General features: G+C 46.5%; 1 protein-coding gene across 1 annotated transcript; it reads left to right on the top strand.

The window, feature by feature from the left end:
* The first annotated feature begins 549 nt into the window (after positions 1 to 549).
* Positions 550 to 6,234, top strand: gpr61l (G protein-coupled receptor 61-like). The gene is made up of 2 exons (XM_018734104.2): positions 550 to 1,357; positions 4,416 to 6,234. Exon 2 carries the CDS (start codon positions 4,475 to 4,477, stop codon positions 5,753 to 5,755), a length of 1,281 nt encoding a protein of 426 aa, XP_018589620.1. The 5' UTR covers positions 550 to 1,357; positions 4,416 to 4,474; the 3' UTR covers positions 5,756 to 6,234.
* The last annotated feature ends 8,385 nt before the right edge of the window (positions 6,235 to 14,619 follow it).

The raw sequence follows: 14,619 nt of genomic DNA, 5'->3' as shown, positions 1-14,619 counted from the left end.
CCTGGACCAGGAGCTGTGTCTCGAGTGTGTTGTGAGGAGTTGCTGTGTGCAGTTACTGTTTGCAGCATTGGATTATGGCTTAAATGTGCAGGGAGAAGCAGAGATTGGAGTTGATTGTTGCTCCCAGGTTCTTGGCCGATTGAATTACTGTAGATGAATCATTAGTAAATTGTCCAGGTTGATACTGTTTGATACAGGTGGACTGACCTGCCTGGAAGGGCCCAGTGGCAAAGTGAGCAGCCTCAGCAGCAGAGCACTTCACAAACGGCGGCATATGTTTGTCGTGGACATTAATATTACCAGGTTTTGCACTTGTACTGAGCTCACGTTCTTTGTGTAATGACAAATTGACCTTCCCTACTGGAGCTTATTATGTTTTCCTTTCTATACGGAGCTCACAGAGAGTATTTCCTCCTCACATCATCATATATCTTCTCATATATTCTCATTTCACATCTTATTTAAGATCGAGGGAAAGTCGAGCACTTTGTCTATAAACAGTATGTGGTTGTTTTGTAACCTTGTTGACAGAACAGACATAATTATTTTCATACTTCATTTATTATGTGTCCTATATATACAACACCAGTTTTTTTGGTCTCGTCCTAGCTGTCACGGAGTCGTAAAAAATAAAGGCAATATTTTGTGGCAGTGAAAGTGCACGTGTGTAACACTCTGCTCGCTAGGATCCAGGGGAAACTGGCTTCTGCTGGACAGAAGAGTGAGTGTGTATTTAAAAAGGGGAGGAAAAAAAAGCATCAGGACATACAATGTGTGACAGTCACTGCCATACACAGTGCTGGACTGGGGGAGGGAGCAGAGAGGGAGCAGAGAGCATCTCGCGGGAAAACTGGAACCGATGAGTCCGCCAGTGGGCCACTGAAGACTCTGCTCGCACCCGGAACGCTGCCTCGCAAGAGGCCTGACCGCCTCCCGCCGGACGAGGCGCCGGGCCAGCTGGATTTTCCGGGGGTCGAAAGCCGCCGGCCCCCTTCGGCTCTCGGAGGGCACGGGCACCGCGAGGGCAGAGACCATGCGCTCGGCCCATCTGCACGGACACCGGCGCCTCCAAGATCGACGCTCTGGCACGAGACTCCGCCAGCGATCCCCATTCGAGCGCTGCTGTTCGACCCAGTAACAACTGTGTTCCGGGTCTGTTCGACACGGGTTCCCGGAGTTCAGGGGGGAGGACACCCTTCCGGAGGTCTGCAGTCATAAGCAGGCAGCAGTGGCGCTCCTTCGAGAAGTTCGCCGACGCTTTGAACGCCGTTCAAAGGCCGTTGAGGATGTCGGAAGGGATCGGAACAAAGACCGTCTTTTAAATCCTGGTCAGATGCTCCCAGGGATGTCGTTTCAGGTGAGTCCCAACTTCCCGCATTTTGATCTGCTGCATCTCTTTGGAGCTCCGAATGCTTGGCAGGTGCTAAGGTGTCACTGTTGGATGTGAAAGGAAAAACGGGGAGCAAAAGGTTCAAAGAGGTGCAACTGGAGTTCCGACTGTCAAATATGATCATGACAAACTTCTGAGTGTGTAAAATAGGATAAGGACTCAACCAAACTCCAAGCCATTTTGGGTTAAAGATGATGGAAGGATAGAGCTCCCAGCTGCAATGTGGGTTGTGGTTTTACAGCTTCAGTGGGATCAAGTGGAGAGAAGTGTGAAATGAAGAGAACGCACAGCTGGGAACTGCTGCGGAAGAGCTGGGAAGAAAAGTCGACTAATTTCCTCATCAGCCTTGTTCACTCAATGCCCTTAAAAAAACAAAAAAACTACATAGGAGCAAGTTTAGTCTTTTGACTGGTATCGTAACTGTAAGTTGCGGAGAAACGCAGCAGTTCAAACAGATTCTGGATGGAAATACACTGTATGGTAAATATTAAGTGAAGCTGTGTTTTTTTGACACTGCAGTAACTCCCAGGGTGTGTGGTTAAAGTACAGACAACATCATCGCTGGTGTGTGTGTGTGTGTGGGGGGGGGGGGGCGGGGTGAGTGACACGGTCAACGTGTCGGCTGTCCAGCTGGGATGACTCACACGTGACTCCCTTATAAAACCTCTGTTGTCTGCAAATATGAGTGATGGTCAAAGGTTATGTAAAATGTAGAAAAATGTACAAGATATGTCTCTGAGCAGATAAAGGAATCACGCTGTGATCACGTGTTTGGGCGACTGCTTAGTGCACTTTCGGCCTTGGCCTCAAACCTTCTGCTGAGTGAGGTTGCGGAGCTCCCCCTTGGGTGGGTGGTGGTGGTGGTGGGGGGGGCACCTTTGGAAACAAGGTGTGGTGGTGGTGGGTTCGCAGCAGGCAGAAGATGGTCCATGTTGGACACGTTCATTATATTCATCTCACGTGATTGACAGCAGGGCGGAGCCACATTTCCCTGCAGATATGTTGTTTTTATTTATTATGATGGAGACAAATAAGGCGGAAGGAGGAGATTTCCGGCCAAAAGTCCTGCTGCTGGGAGCGACACCTGCTGCGGATGGAGAGATATAAGGCGGACTGTGTTCCAGTGCTGGGCGCTCTTTCACAGCGATGGAGAAAGCCCCATCTCTGGGGCTCTCTCACTCACACACACACACACACACACACACACACACACACACACACACACGGTCTTCTGAAGCCCACAGAGACAGAGCAGCTGCACTAGTGACCTCACTGTGGCTGTTTCTGCCTGTGCACTTGCTGCACTGATATGCACATGCCTTTTTCTGCACATGTGCTTAAGATTGATTTGTTTTTCTCTAGTCTTTTTAGATTTAAAATCTGTCTGGTTCCATGACTTCAGCACCATGTTCACAAAAAAGAGAACCACTCAGTCGTTCAGAAAAGCCAGCGTGTATATTAAATGTCACCATTTCATAAAGAAGGAATAAATGATAAAAAAGGTCACGTGGAGTTTTTGATGTAATAAACATAATAAATCAATCATTTTGATTAGAATTTAATAATAAAGCTATGACATATGCTGCCTATGTGAGCTCACGTGATATAATTATATATACATAGGGACACGCAGTGAATTGTCCAGCGTACCGTCCCTCACACCCTATATTTCTGGCAGAGACTCCGCACCAAAGCGGCTCTGCATTAGGACAGGTGGTTATTGATAAGAAATTAATGTGTATCTTGTATTCTGAGCCTCTGAAAAGTTGCAGTTCTTAAACTTATACAAAATGCAAATGTTTTAGAGGCAAATGTGATATTTTTTCCATTTTCCGTTGAAATCTTCTTTCAGAAGATTTTATATACAGTATATAGCATGTATATATTTACATAGATATATAAATATTCAGCAGTGCTTCATCCGTGTGCTTTCTCTAAAGAGAGTTGTGACTTTTACATAATAAGGACAGCATTCTCTGGACCCCCAACATAGAGAAATTTATCACAGCAGTGAACACAGTGGTCAGAGTCATGCCTTGTCATCAAATGTTCTTATTGCTATATATAATGCCAGGCTATTTATGCTGTTCTATATATATATATATATATATATATATATATATATATATATATATATATTATATGATATTGCACATGTGTATATGATATTGCAAAAAGGACTGAGATGAAGAGATCATTGGACAGATGTTTTGAAGACCTTTCATCTGGTCTCTGAATTTGGATCTCATCCAAGTTCTGATTTCTGTTCCATATAATCTGCTGTAAAAGCCTCCAGGCGTCAATCAACTGTCATCGTTACCGAAGGGTCAGAAACAAAAGTTCTCTTGTTAAGGAGTGAATTCATTGACCTAAAAATGGGCGGAGGTTGACAGACTACACAAAAAGCTTTGCAACATTTTTGGAAACCCCTCCGGGGCTCCAAACTGGCAAATGGCATCATCGACAGCCAAAGTACATGACACATAGAAAAAGTCAGTTATGTAACATGAGAAAAGCCATAGATTACTGTGTCGCCTGTTGGGGGGGGGCGAGGATGGCTTTTGGAAAATTATCCTGTGTCAACAATTTTTTTCCTCTTATCTACAGTACACATGAGGGGCATTAAAAGCGGGATGGGGTGGGGGTGGGGGGGGCAAGGACAGAACACTGTTTGTGGTGATTCACACCAGACCTGGGCTTTCTTTCCACCGAGACGCTGCGATGATCCATTATTTAGTGTTGGAAAAAAATCCGAGACGTTGCGTCCATGTAAATAACAAGATATTGTTGTGGATCCAGTCAGACGTGTTTATGAGTTCCACCGGACAGGACATTTATTTTTTCCTTCATGAGCTCGTAAAGGACAGAAAACGCACGTGATGATAACTTTGCTCATACGCAGCACACGCAGACATATTCACAATCCTAATAATTTAAAATAGATAAGAAATTGCACCTGACATGAATTTTGTTATATGGCTAATCTGCGCAAATGATTTTTAATTCATTCTTTTTTCTCCCACAGGATTATTGGGGAAAATGACGTGTACCAGCCTAAGATAGAAATCCACGGGGTTCCAAGCCATGGAAAAGTCAAGCCCAATGCTGAGCTCAACAGCCCACCGTACAGGACTGAATGCCACGCCTGCTGTAGGGGTGCCCAAGCCCACAGCTCCCAGCATGCAGCTGGGTATACTCCCTAGTGCACAGTCCCAACTCAAAGACATCGCGGGAATATCCTTCATGGTGACCCTGAATGCTGTAGCTCTCGTAGCCAACATGGCAGTGATGGTGGCCATCATAAAAGCCCCGCATCTGCGGAAGTTTGCGTTCGTCTGCCACCTGTGTGTGGTGGACGTGCTGTGTGCTTTGCTGCTCATGCCCCTAGGCATTGTGACCAGCTCACCCTTCTTCAGCAAAGTGGTTTTCACCGTGCTGGAGTGCCAGGTCTACATCTTCCTGAACGTGTTGCTCATCTGTGCCTCCATCCTCACCATCTCTGCGATCAGCATCGAGAGGTACTACTACATTGTGCATCCCATGAGGTACGAGGTGAAGATGACGGTCAAGCTGGCAGTCGTCGTGATGATCTTCATATGGATCAAGTCCATTTTACTGGCACTCATCACGCTGTTTGGCTGGCCAGCGTACGGGAACCAGAGCTCCATCAGTGCAGCCCACTGTTCCTTGCACTGGAGCCACAGCAACCTGAGGAAGGTCTTCGCCGTCATCTTCAGCGTGGTGTGCTTCCTGGTACCGTCCATTGTGATCTTCGCCGTCTACTGCAATGTGTACAAGGTGGCTCGTATGGCTGCTCTTCAGCACGTGCCCGTGCCGTCCTGGGCTACAAACCCCAAACGCCGCTCGGACTCCATCAACAGCCAGACCACCATCATCACGAGCAGGACCCTTCCCCCGAGGCTGTCTCCAGAGCGCATCTTTGGAGGGGGCAAGGCGGCCCTCACCCTGGTGCTCATTGTGGGCCAGTTTCTGGTCTGCTGGCTGCCTTACTTCTCCTTCCACCTGCACCTGTCCCTCAGTGTGTCTTTCCAGACTCCTGGAGACCTTGAGGAAGCGGTCACCTGGCTGGCCTACTCCTCATTTGCTGTCAACCCTTTCTTCTATGGACTCCTCAATCGACAAATCCGTGAGGAGCTCTGCAAGCTGAAGAGGTGCTACGCCGCTCGACCTGTGGAGCTGGGTGCTTCCAGCCAAGAGGGCTCAGCCCACGAGAACTTCTTACAGTTCTTGCAAAGGACCAGCTGCACCGCAGAGACGCGTTCCAGCTGTGCCACCTCCAGCCCTAGGAACATTCTGGACCAGGATGTCAGAATCCCTGGGCAGATCCCAGAGGAGCTAAGCTAGAAACATGCACCATATCTTCTGAACGGCATCATGAAGGAGAAATCTCACATTATTCCCGTTTGATGTATTTTTGTTCATAAACTGTGTTGCAGACTGATATCTGCATATGGAGAGTGCAATATCTGTAGGCAACTTATTAATAGTACATGGAGGGTGAGTTTCTTATGCGAGGCAGAAACAACCCAAGCAATCTCCAAAACAGAGTTCCTCAACAAGCATCTCAACCATCTCCATGTTAGTTTGCTGCCTTTATTACATTAATTAATCAACATTAATTTTCTAGGTGTACAAATGTTCCCATTTCACAGTGATTTTATCTTTACGTCTATTGTATTTACCAAACTTAAAGTTACCTGATGTTGACTTCAAGGTTTACACTGAAATACACCTCAAACTCTAAGCTGGGCACCAAGAAGAAGTTTTGTTAGTTTTTTAAATTTTTTTTTACATTTATTCATTTATCTGACACTTTTCTCCGAAGCGACTTACAGTCATTTACCATTTATACAGCTGGGTAATTTTACTGGGGAAATTTAGGGTAAGTACCTTGCTCAAGGGCACTACAGCTACAGGTGGGATTCAATCCTACAACCTTTGGATCCAAAGGCACCCTCCACTGAGCCCTCAGTTGTCCCATTCTTGTTTTTTCCCATTCATTTTTTACACAAGGCTTTCTGCAGTACAATTAGCCAGAAATGATTCCATACGTATTCAAAACAACTTGGCACGGACAAAAATAGGAATTTCTGAATAAATATGTGTACATTCAAATTGCCATAGGAGTGAGAGAGAGGAAGGAGAGGAACAAGAGAAGGTTTCTTCCAGTAAAGTGATTCTTACAAACACTGTAGATGCAGTTCTCCACAAATGAAACGAGTTGTAAAGTTTCTTTACTCTCTATATTAGTGGAAACATCAAACATTTTTCATCTGGTTCCGTAAAAATGCATTTTGCAGTAATACCATCAACGACGACATAATAATAGTATCTATTTTTGCAGTCAAAGCTAAAACACCGTTTGTTAGTATTAACAGTAAAAATTATATTTTAATACTATGTAATACATTTTTTAAAGTTGCAAAGAGAAAAATGGACAAGGATTATATTTTAAAGCCTTAAAAGGGAATTTTTAAGCCTTCCCTGACACATTTGAGTACAACGTGCTACAGTAGAGTGTTAAAGTTCAAAAGCAGATGAATGTACATTTTCTCTCTTTTAATGTTTAGTCATAGTGTAAAATATATGTTAATACAAGTTCACTTTAACAGCCAAAAGAAATCCTACTTAACACAGCGCTAGACGTTTGTAGTGTCGATAATTATTTCTCTAATTTATGTCTACTTTTTGTTTTTAATGTAAATATTAAAACTTTTTTGTTATTTTAAAATGTATTTGTATGATTTTGACAATAAAAGGTTAAACAAATGCTTATAAAGGTACATAAATGGTGTTCAGCACATATATTCGTGTTCACAGAAACAAACAGGTATTGGTATGTGATGGGCCTTTTCATCTAAACCTTGTATGAAGAAATTTTTGGAAATTATAGAAACGTGGTGTGAGCAGGAGCACAACGAAGCTGGTAAACCCCAGCGACATACTGTCCATCACACAGGACCAAAACGAAATACGAGAAAAAGACGCTTTCTCTCCACATTCGAGCTTCAGTCAGCGTGTGTGTGTGTTGTGGGCCTCTCCGGTACCGCATGTTATGGTTATTATTTCAGACGGTCAGCTCATCTCCTTCCGTAATCCAAGAATCTTGTTATTCTTTCCGAAGAGAGTCGGCTCTGGAAAGCGACGGAAGAAGTGGGTTCTGACCTCTCGCTCTGGGTCTCCGGGTAGATTGAAGGGCTGCAGCCGCAGGGCAGGAGATGCAAAGATGCGATGAGCCGGACCCGGGAACGAAGGGTCCTGCTCGGGCCGAGCGGCACGCAAACACGCTCGGACTTGAGCAAGAACGGAAGCAGACGGGCAGAAGGGGCGTCTTCGTCGCATCTCGGGTCCTGGAGACGGAACCGACGAGCGCTTTTCCCGCACGTCAGCAACAGCGCGCTGGAATTCTTTAATGATCGCACTCGTGAACTTTTTGAAAAGTGGCACACAGGTAGCCGTCGCCTTGATTGTGGGGGGATGTGACATCCGCACACGCTCAATACTCACAGATTATCATCTGAGTCATTAAAAAGAGACTAAGCACTATATTCAGTTTGCTTCTCTCCTTTCTGTCATTATGAGGTGATGAGAAAAAAAGAAGCACTGAATTGTAATATTCGATGAACGTTCACAGGTGTTTTCCTTTCCTCCCCATGATACCACAGTATTTGGTATGAGAACAATTCTATCATCTGTGGGCCTTTCAGAAGTTCCTCCTTGAACTTGTGGATTATACACAATTTTGTCTTTCCTTAATCCTCTCTCTCTCTCTCTTAGACAGATACACACAGACACACACTTTTGATCTCGACCGCAAGTCAGGTTTATCCATAATGTCCATAATGTCGTGACCGTGTGTTTTCCTAATGGGTTCACCTTCACCGACCCAGGATGCGGCGTTTGGATCGACTCACAGCAGACAAGACCCAAGACCCACTGGATGGAGCTTCATTCTGCACCTCAGAGCGTGAGGCCAGTCAGTGCGTGTGCCACCAAAAAGGCAGTGGGACACGATGCCATTAGGGATTCAGAAAGCGCTACGAGGGTCTCTCTTGCGATCACAACAGGAACGGGTTTGAACAGCATCTCAGTAGAGTCAGAAATACCGTTGGGAAGATTAAAGGCACAACATCATTAAGGGGGGGGGGGGCAGCTTTGTTCATCTGCTTGTGTTTGCAAAGGAGAAAAAAAAAACAGCCCTCGAATTACCCCGTCCAGAAATAGTCCAGAGCCCTTTGTCCAAAATCAATTTACATGAAGATGAGCAAAGGCTTATGGAAAGACAGCGACAGGAAAGAGTGGAGAATGGGATGGCAGGAGAACATCTCGCAAATAAGGACACTTGGCTGGCAGGGGGCGTAGTGGCTAAGAACGCCGGACTGTAATTGATCGACATGCTTATTTTGTGACTTTGTTGAAGAGCACCAGGCCTCGAGGAACTCTCTCGAGTGAACGAAACAGACAAATTCAAAGCTTACAAAGCAAGAGCATTTCTGAACCAGTCAGTCAGCTTATGTCTCCTAACATATTTCAAATTCGATGGGCAAATCTATGTTCCGGCAGCATCGCCTTGTGCGTTTGACAGCAATCCTCTGACACGATGAACGTCTCACCAGTCTCAACACCTCTGAGCGGTGGGGGCTTTGATGAACCCTCGGGCAACTCTTACCGGGGTACAAAGGTAACATTTACATTTTAAAAATGGTTTAGAATTTAAATCATAATAATAAATAAATAAGCAAATAATAAACAAAACAACTATTTACTACTACTACTACTAAAGGTTGATAGTAATAAGGTACTTTTATTGCATTATCTGTACTGTAATTTCAGAAGAAATTGTGCCTTTCACAGAATTTTCTTTGCTGTGACACTTTTACTGAAGTATATTTGAAACTTACTTTTTACTCACTTTGTGTTAGTGCCTTCTAGATAGTTTTTCATGTTTTATGTTTTAAAAATTTTAAATCGGTCAAGTCACTTTTACTGTGAACCAGTAAGCCACATCCCCTCACCGTCAGCTGACTTTTTCAGCTGATTTCATTGGCTAATGTGGGCTGTCGCTCACAATTTTTCCACCGGCTCTGGAATGTGACTAATTATCTGACATTCAGTACAATAGCTCTCTGTCGGAAAGCTGATGTGTCTGATGTCATAGTTGTGCGTTTGTGTAAAAAAATCGAACCGTGGAGACTGACTAAGGAAGGCAAACAGTCGAAATTACAATGTGCTTCAGAACACACTGATCGCTTGGTTGAAAATGGGCATTAAAATTACACCACACCTGTACAGAAGATCTAACCAGCTGGATACTGAGCAGACTTCGTGTGATACTTTTTACTGTTTATCATTCTCTACTTTGGTGAAAACATTTCTTATACACTGATAAACGTATTGAATTACATTCACTCTTTTAGCGGATGTTTTTCTTCAAAGTCAATCACAATGTAAAGCTACTTACACTGATTTACCCATTCACAGCTGGGTCACTTTTACTGTGTCAATTCAGGATAAACACCTTGATCAAAAGTATATTTCAAACCTGCACCCCCCTAAATTGAAGAAGGAGTGGCTCTAACCACTGCCTGCTGCCCCAGTAAATGTACTAATGATGGTCATGAGTGTAACACAAGGTCTCCTGACCCACATCGTGTGAACAGGTGCAGTGGCGTCCGGGAAGCATCCTAACCTCCCCCATTCTAAGCAAAGCAAATGGGCTGCGAGCTTAACGGAGATCCATTTGACTGAGAAGTTAAGGTGAACGGCTTGTGTCCGTTAAGTGGATGTTGAGTGAACCTGAGTAATTTATACGATTTTATCATTTATAAAATAACAGGGCTTGCACTGGAGTATTGTTTTTGACGACTCCACCCATCGCCACTACTAATAATAACAATAAAAACTAGAAATATTATTAATGTTCAATGACCGTTTCCTTCACTTTTTCTGACCGCAGGTAAAGGACAGAGAGCGAAGGCGTCAGGTGGCTCTACGTGCCTTGACTGGGGCCTGTGGAGAGCCAAGCGGGACATGATCGGTCGTCACATCCCACAGGGCGAGGCTGCGCCGACGAAAATGGGGAACGGAGGGCGACTGCGTGCGCGGAAAAGGCTCCAGATTAGGATCGGTGCCCATGAGATTTTCTGTGGTTGGAAAACGCTCTCTGTCACGCACGCACGCACACACACACCATCTGCCAGTGCTGCGGAACATATAGCCAAGCCATAGTGTCCATTTATAGCTCAGAGAATCCCAAGTAGAAAATGACACAAGGAACTCTTCCATCTGCCTCACCTGTCTGAGTGCAGCGCTGAGGTTTCCGGGGTGGAGGCTGTGCCAGGAATTAGGGCAACTAGGCCAGGCGCCGGGTGATGGGGGGGGTTGAACGGGACACACACGCCACGCTCACCATTAAGGGGAATCACAAGACTTCAAGAGCCACACAAGGCCACACGCTGGCTGGGACACACGAGGGCTCCTCCAAAGTGGGTTGTTGAGGAAACTGAGTCGGGACCCCATTTGGCGTAACCCACACAACAAGTCTGAGAAGCGAGCGACTCGTACATAAAAACACTGAAACAGAAAGCCAGGGGAACAGAATATTTCACTGTAAATTCGATTTCGCTTCATGCCTGTCGGAAACACGAAGTGCACAGAATGAGTTTTTGCAAGAGCACAACATTATAACATATTGTCAAGGTCCTCTCTAAAACAAAGCCAAGAATGAATTTGCAATTGACTGTAATGTCATCGGGGGGCGCAGTGGTGCAGTGGCGCAGTGGCGGGTTGGCCCTCGTTCTGCTCTCCGGTGGGTCTGGGGTTCAAGTCCTGCTTGGGGTGCCTTGTGACGGACTGTCGTCCCGTCCTGGGTGTGTCCCCTCAGCCCTGGGCTGTTGGGTTAGGCTCCGGCTCCCTGTGACCCAGTATAGGACAAGCGGTTTGGACAATGTGATGTAATGTCATCTCCTCTCGTGTCTCTTTCAGTGATTCCATGTCCTCTTTGTTAACCCTTAATAAAGCAGTCAGGGTTAAACACGAAGGGAAAACAAGCATTAGATTTTTCGCATAAGTGTAAACAGAATGTTTTTCAATCATGTGCCACGGTTCTTAATATTAGACCCTGTGTGTCAAAGACAGACTGGGCTTGTGTGTCACTTCCTTCAATCTTAGGACAAACAGCAGCTATTCAGTAATGACCCAGAAGATGACTTTTTCAGAGCCTCCAGGGCAGGGACGTGCTTTGTAAAAAAAAGATTCTGAGAGTAATAACCTTTTCTGCCAGTGGACCAAGACCAAAAATTCCAGGAGTGGCCACTAGAGGCGCTACTGCACTTCTCCAGCAACAATTTAAAGTGCTCCTCAGTCTCTGTGGACACCTCCAATATGAGATCACTGTCCACTTGAATGTCACACAGCACAGTGACCCCTGAGTGGTTTTGTTAAAATTGTTACAGTAAATTGCAACGCAGCAGAGTGTCCCTCACAGTCCCGCTTGGTCGCTGGCAAAGTGTGCAGTGCGTCTAGGAAGATTTGGATATGAAATGATCCAGGGTGCAGAACCAGTGAAAAGCACTGGCAGAATGAGCGATAGAACCCACTGATGAAGTGCTCTAGAAGTCCCTGGGTCAAAGGGATAAATGGCTTAGCTTTCTTTAGCGCACTCACCCAGCTTTGACCCTGCATAACACACACACACACACACACACACACACACACACACACACACACACACACATTTTCTGAACCGCTTGTCCCATACGGGGTCGCGGGGAACCGGAGCCTACCCGGCAACACACAGGGCGTAAGGCCGGAGGGGGAGGGGACACACCCAGGACGGGACGCCAGTCCGTCGCAAGGCACCCCAAGCGGGACTCAAACCCCAGACCCACCGGAGAGCAGGACTGTGGTCCAACCCACTGCACCACCGCACCCCCTCCCTGCATAACATGAAACTATAAATACTATTTTCTTTCTTTGGTTTTTTCTTCCATCAGGTTTATGCATCTGGCAACAGAACTTAGTACAGAGACATTTTTCGCCCAGGTGAAAGTGTCATTGACGGTGGAGATGGTTATTCGTGTGATGCTGGAAAATTCCAGGCACCGTGCGGTCACCAAACCAGCATGTCCCACAGCGCTGGCAGTAAACAGACGGTCCTTTGGGCAGACGGTGTGACTGGGCACAGCTTTCCGAGATGAGGGGGTCCACTGATCTCGGCATATTTCTAGCGCTCAGGGCGAAACCTGTCATTTTGTCCAGGCACACGACATGATCCAGGGAAGCGCCGACCGAGACATCAACATTGACCTCACTGACCTACAGGTGAATGTGTCTGCAAAAGACAATGGCCGCTCTCCCAGTGAAGACAGAGCAGGCCTTTTCTGACAGACCGCGACTCAAGAGGAGTGAACGAGGGCCTCGAGGTAACAGGAGCACGACGCACACAGTGCAGCTGCGCTGAAGCCTTATCCCCCGATGCAGCGTGAAAATGCAGAAAATAAAACTATTTTCATGATTCTGTGACTAAACCTTTAGTTACCAACGGAATAAAAATGTTCTTCTCAAATGGTTTTGTGATGCAGAACAACAAGAGTGCAGAGTGCAGGCAGAATATTGTGTCACAATAAGTCAAGTAAAGTGTTTCCTGCGGTTTTACTGACCTCTAGTGGCGATTCTGTGATTTTCTGACCTCTAGTGGCGAGTCTGTGATTTACTGACCTCTAGTGGTGATTTTGTGAAAGACGCTCAAACTTTTCACTACATCATGGTCTCTTGGCTCTGGATCATGAACCTGCAGTTCTTGCACTGTGCTATACCCCCTTTCTGCAGTATGGGTTAAGTTGGGAAGGGTTGGAAAAATGTGGGAAACATCCAACCCCCATTGCTTGTATATTGTTTCTTTTCCCAAATACATACTGGGTAAAGATATTAATAACCACTTTATGGTGCACGTGGAGCCCCTGGACATTAACATTTACATTACAGTTACATTTATTCACTTAGCTTTCTCTGCACGACTACGTACATCTTCGAGAACAAGAGAAGAAGTGCATTACAGCAACGGAAGGAAAAATTTGGATGCAGACATATGATTCTTGAGTTCAGCATCATATGAACCAGTCCTCAGACAATCCAGTTCCTTTCCAATGACCACGTCGTAAATCGAAATGGCCGTATGTCGGCAAGGACTTTTCTTGAGTTTTTTACCAAATTTTTTACATCCATCCATCCATCCATCCATCCATCCATCTTCCTCCGCTTTTATCCGGGGCCAGGTCGCGGGGGCAGCAGTCCGAGCAGAGTACTCCAGACCTCCCTCTCCCCGCACACCTCCTCCAGTTCCTCTGGGGGAACCCCAAGGCGTTCCCAGGCCAGCCGGGAGACATAGTCTCTCCAACGTGTCCTGGGTCTGCCCCGAGGCCTCCTCCCAGTGGGACAAGCCCGGAGCACCTCCCCAGGGAGGCGTCCAGGAGGCATCCGGAACAGATGCCCGAGCCACCTCAACTGGCTCCTCTCGATGCGGAGGAGCAGCGGCTCTACTCCGAGCTCCTCCCGGGTGACTGAGCTCCTCACCCTATCCCTAAGGGTGCGCCCAGCCACTCTGCGGAGGAAACTCATTTCTGCCGCTTGTATCCGCGATCTCATTCTTTCGGTCATGATCCAGAGTTCATGACCATAGGTGAGGGTAGGAATGTAGATCGACCGGTAAATTGAGAGCTTCGCCTTACGACTCAGCTCCCTCTTCACCACAACAGACCGGTACAATGACTGCATTACTGCGGACGCCGCACCGATCCGTCTGTCGACCTGCCGCTCCATTTTTCCCTCACTCGTGAACAAGACCCCAAGATACTTAAACTCCTCCACTTGAGGGAGCAACTCCCCCCTAACCCGGAGGGGGCAATCCACCTTTTTCCGACTGAGAACCATGGCCTCGGATTTGGAGGTGCTGATTCTCATCCCCGCCGCTTCGCACTCGGCTGCAAACCTCCCCAGTGCACGCTGCAAGTCTTGACTTGATGAAGCCAACAGGACCACATCGTCCGCAAAAAGCAGAGACGAGATCTCGCGGCCACCAAAACAGACACCCTCCGTTCCCTGACTGCGCCTAGAAATTCTGTCCATAAAAATAATGAACAGAATCGGTGACAAAGGGCAGCCCTGGCGGAGTCCAACATGCACCGGGAACAGGTCTGACTTACTGCCGG

Source organism: Scleropages formosus, chromosome 22 (assembly GCF_900964775.1).
Source record: "Scleropages formosus chromosome 22, fSclFor1.1, whole genome shotgun sequence".
Taxonomy (NCBI): Eukaryota; Metazoa; Chordata; class Actinopteri; order Osteoglossiformes; family Osteoglossidae; genus Scleropages; species Scleropages formosus.
This window is presented reverse-complemented; position numbering and strand designations above follow the sequence as displayed.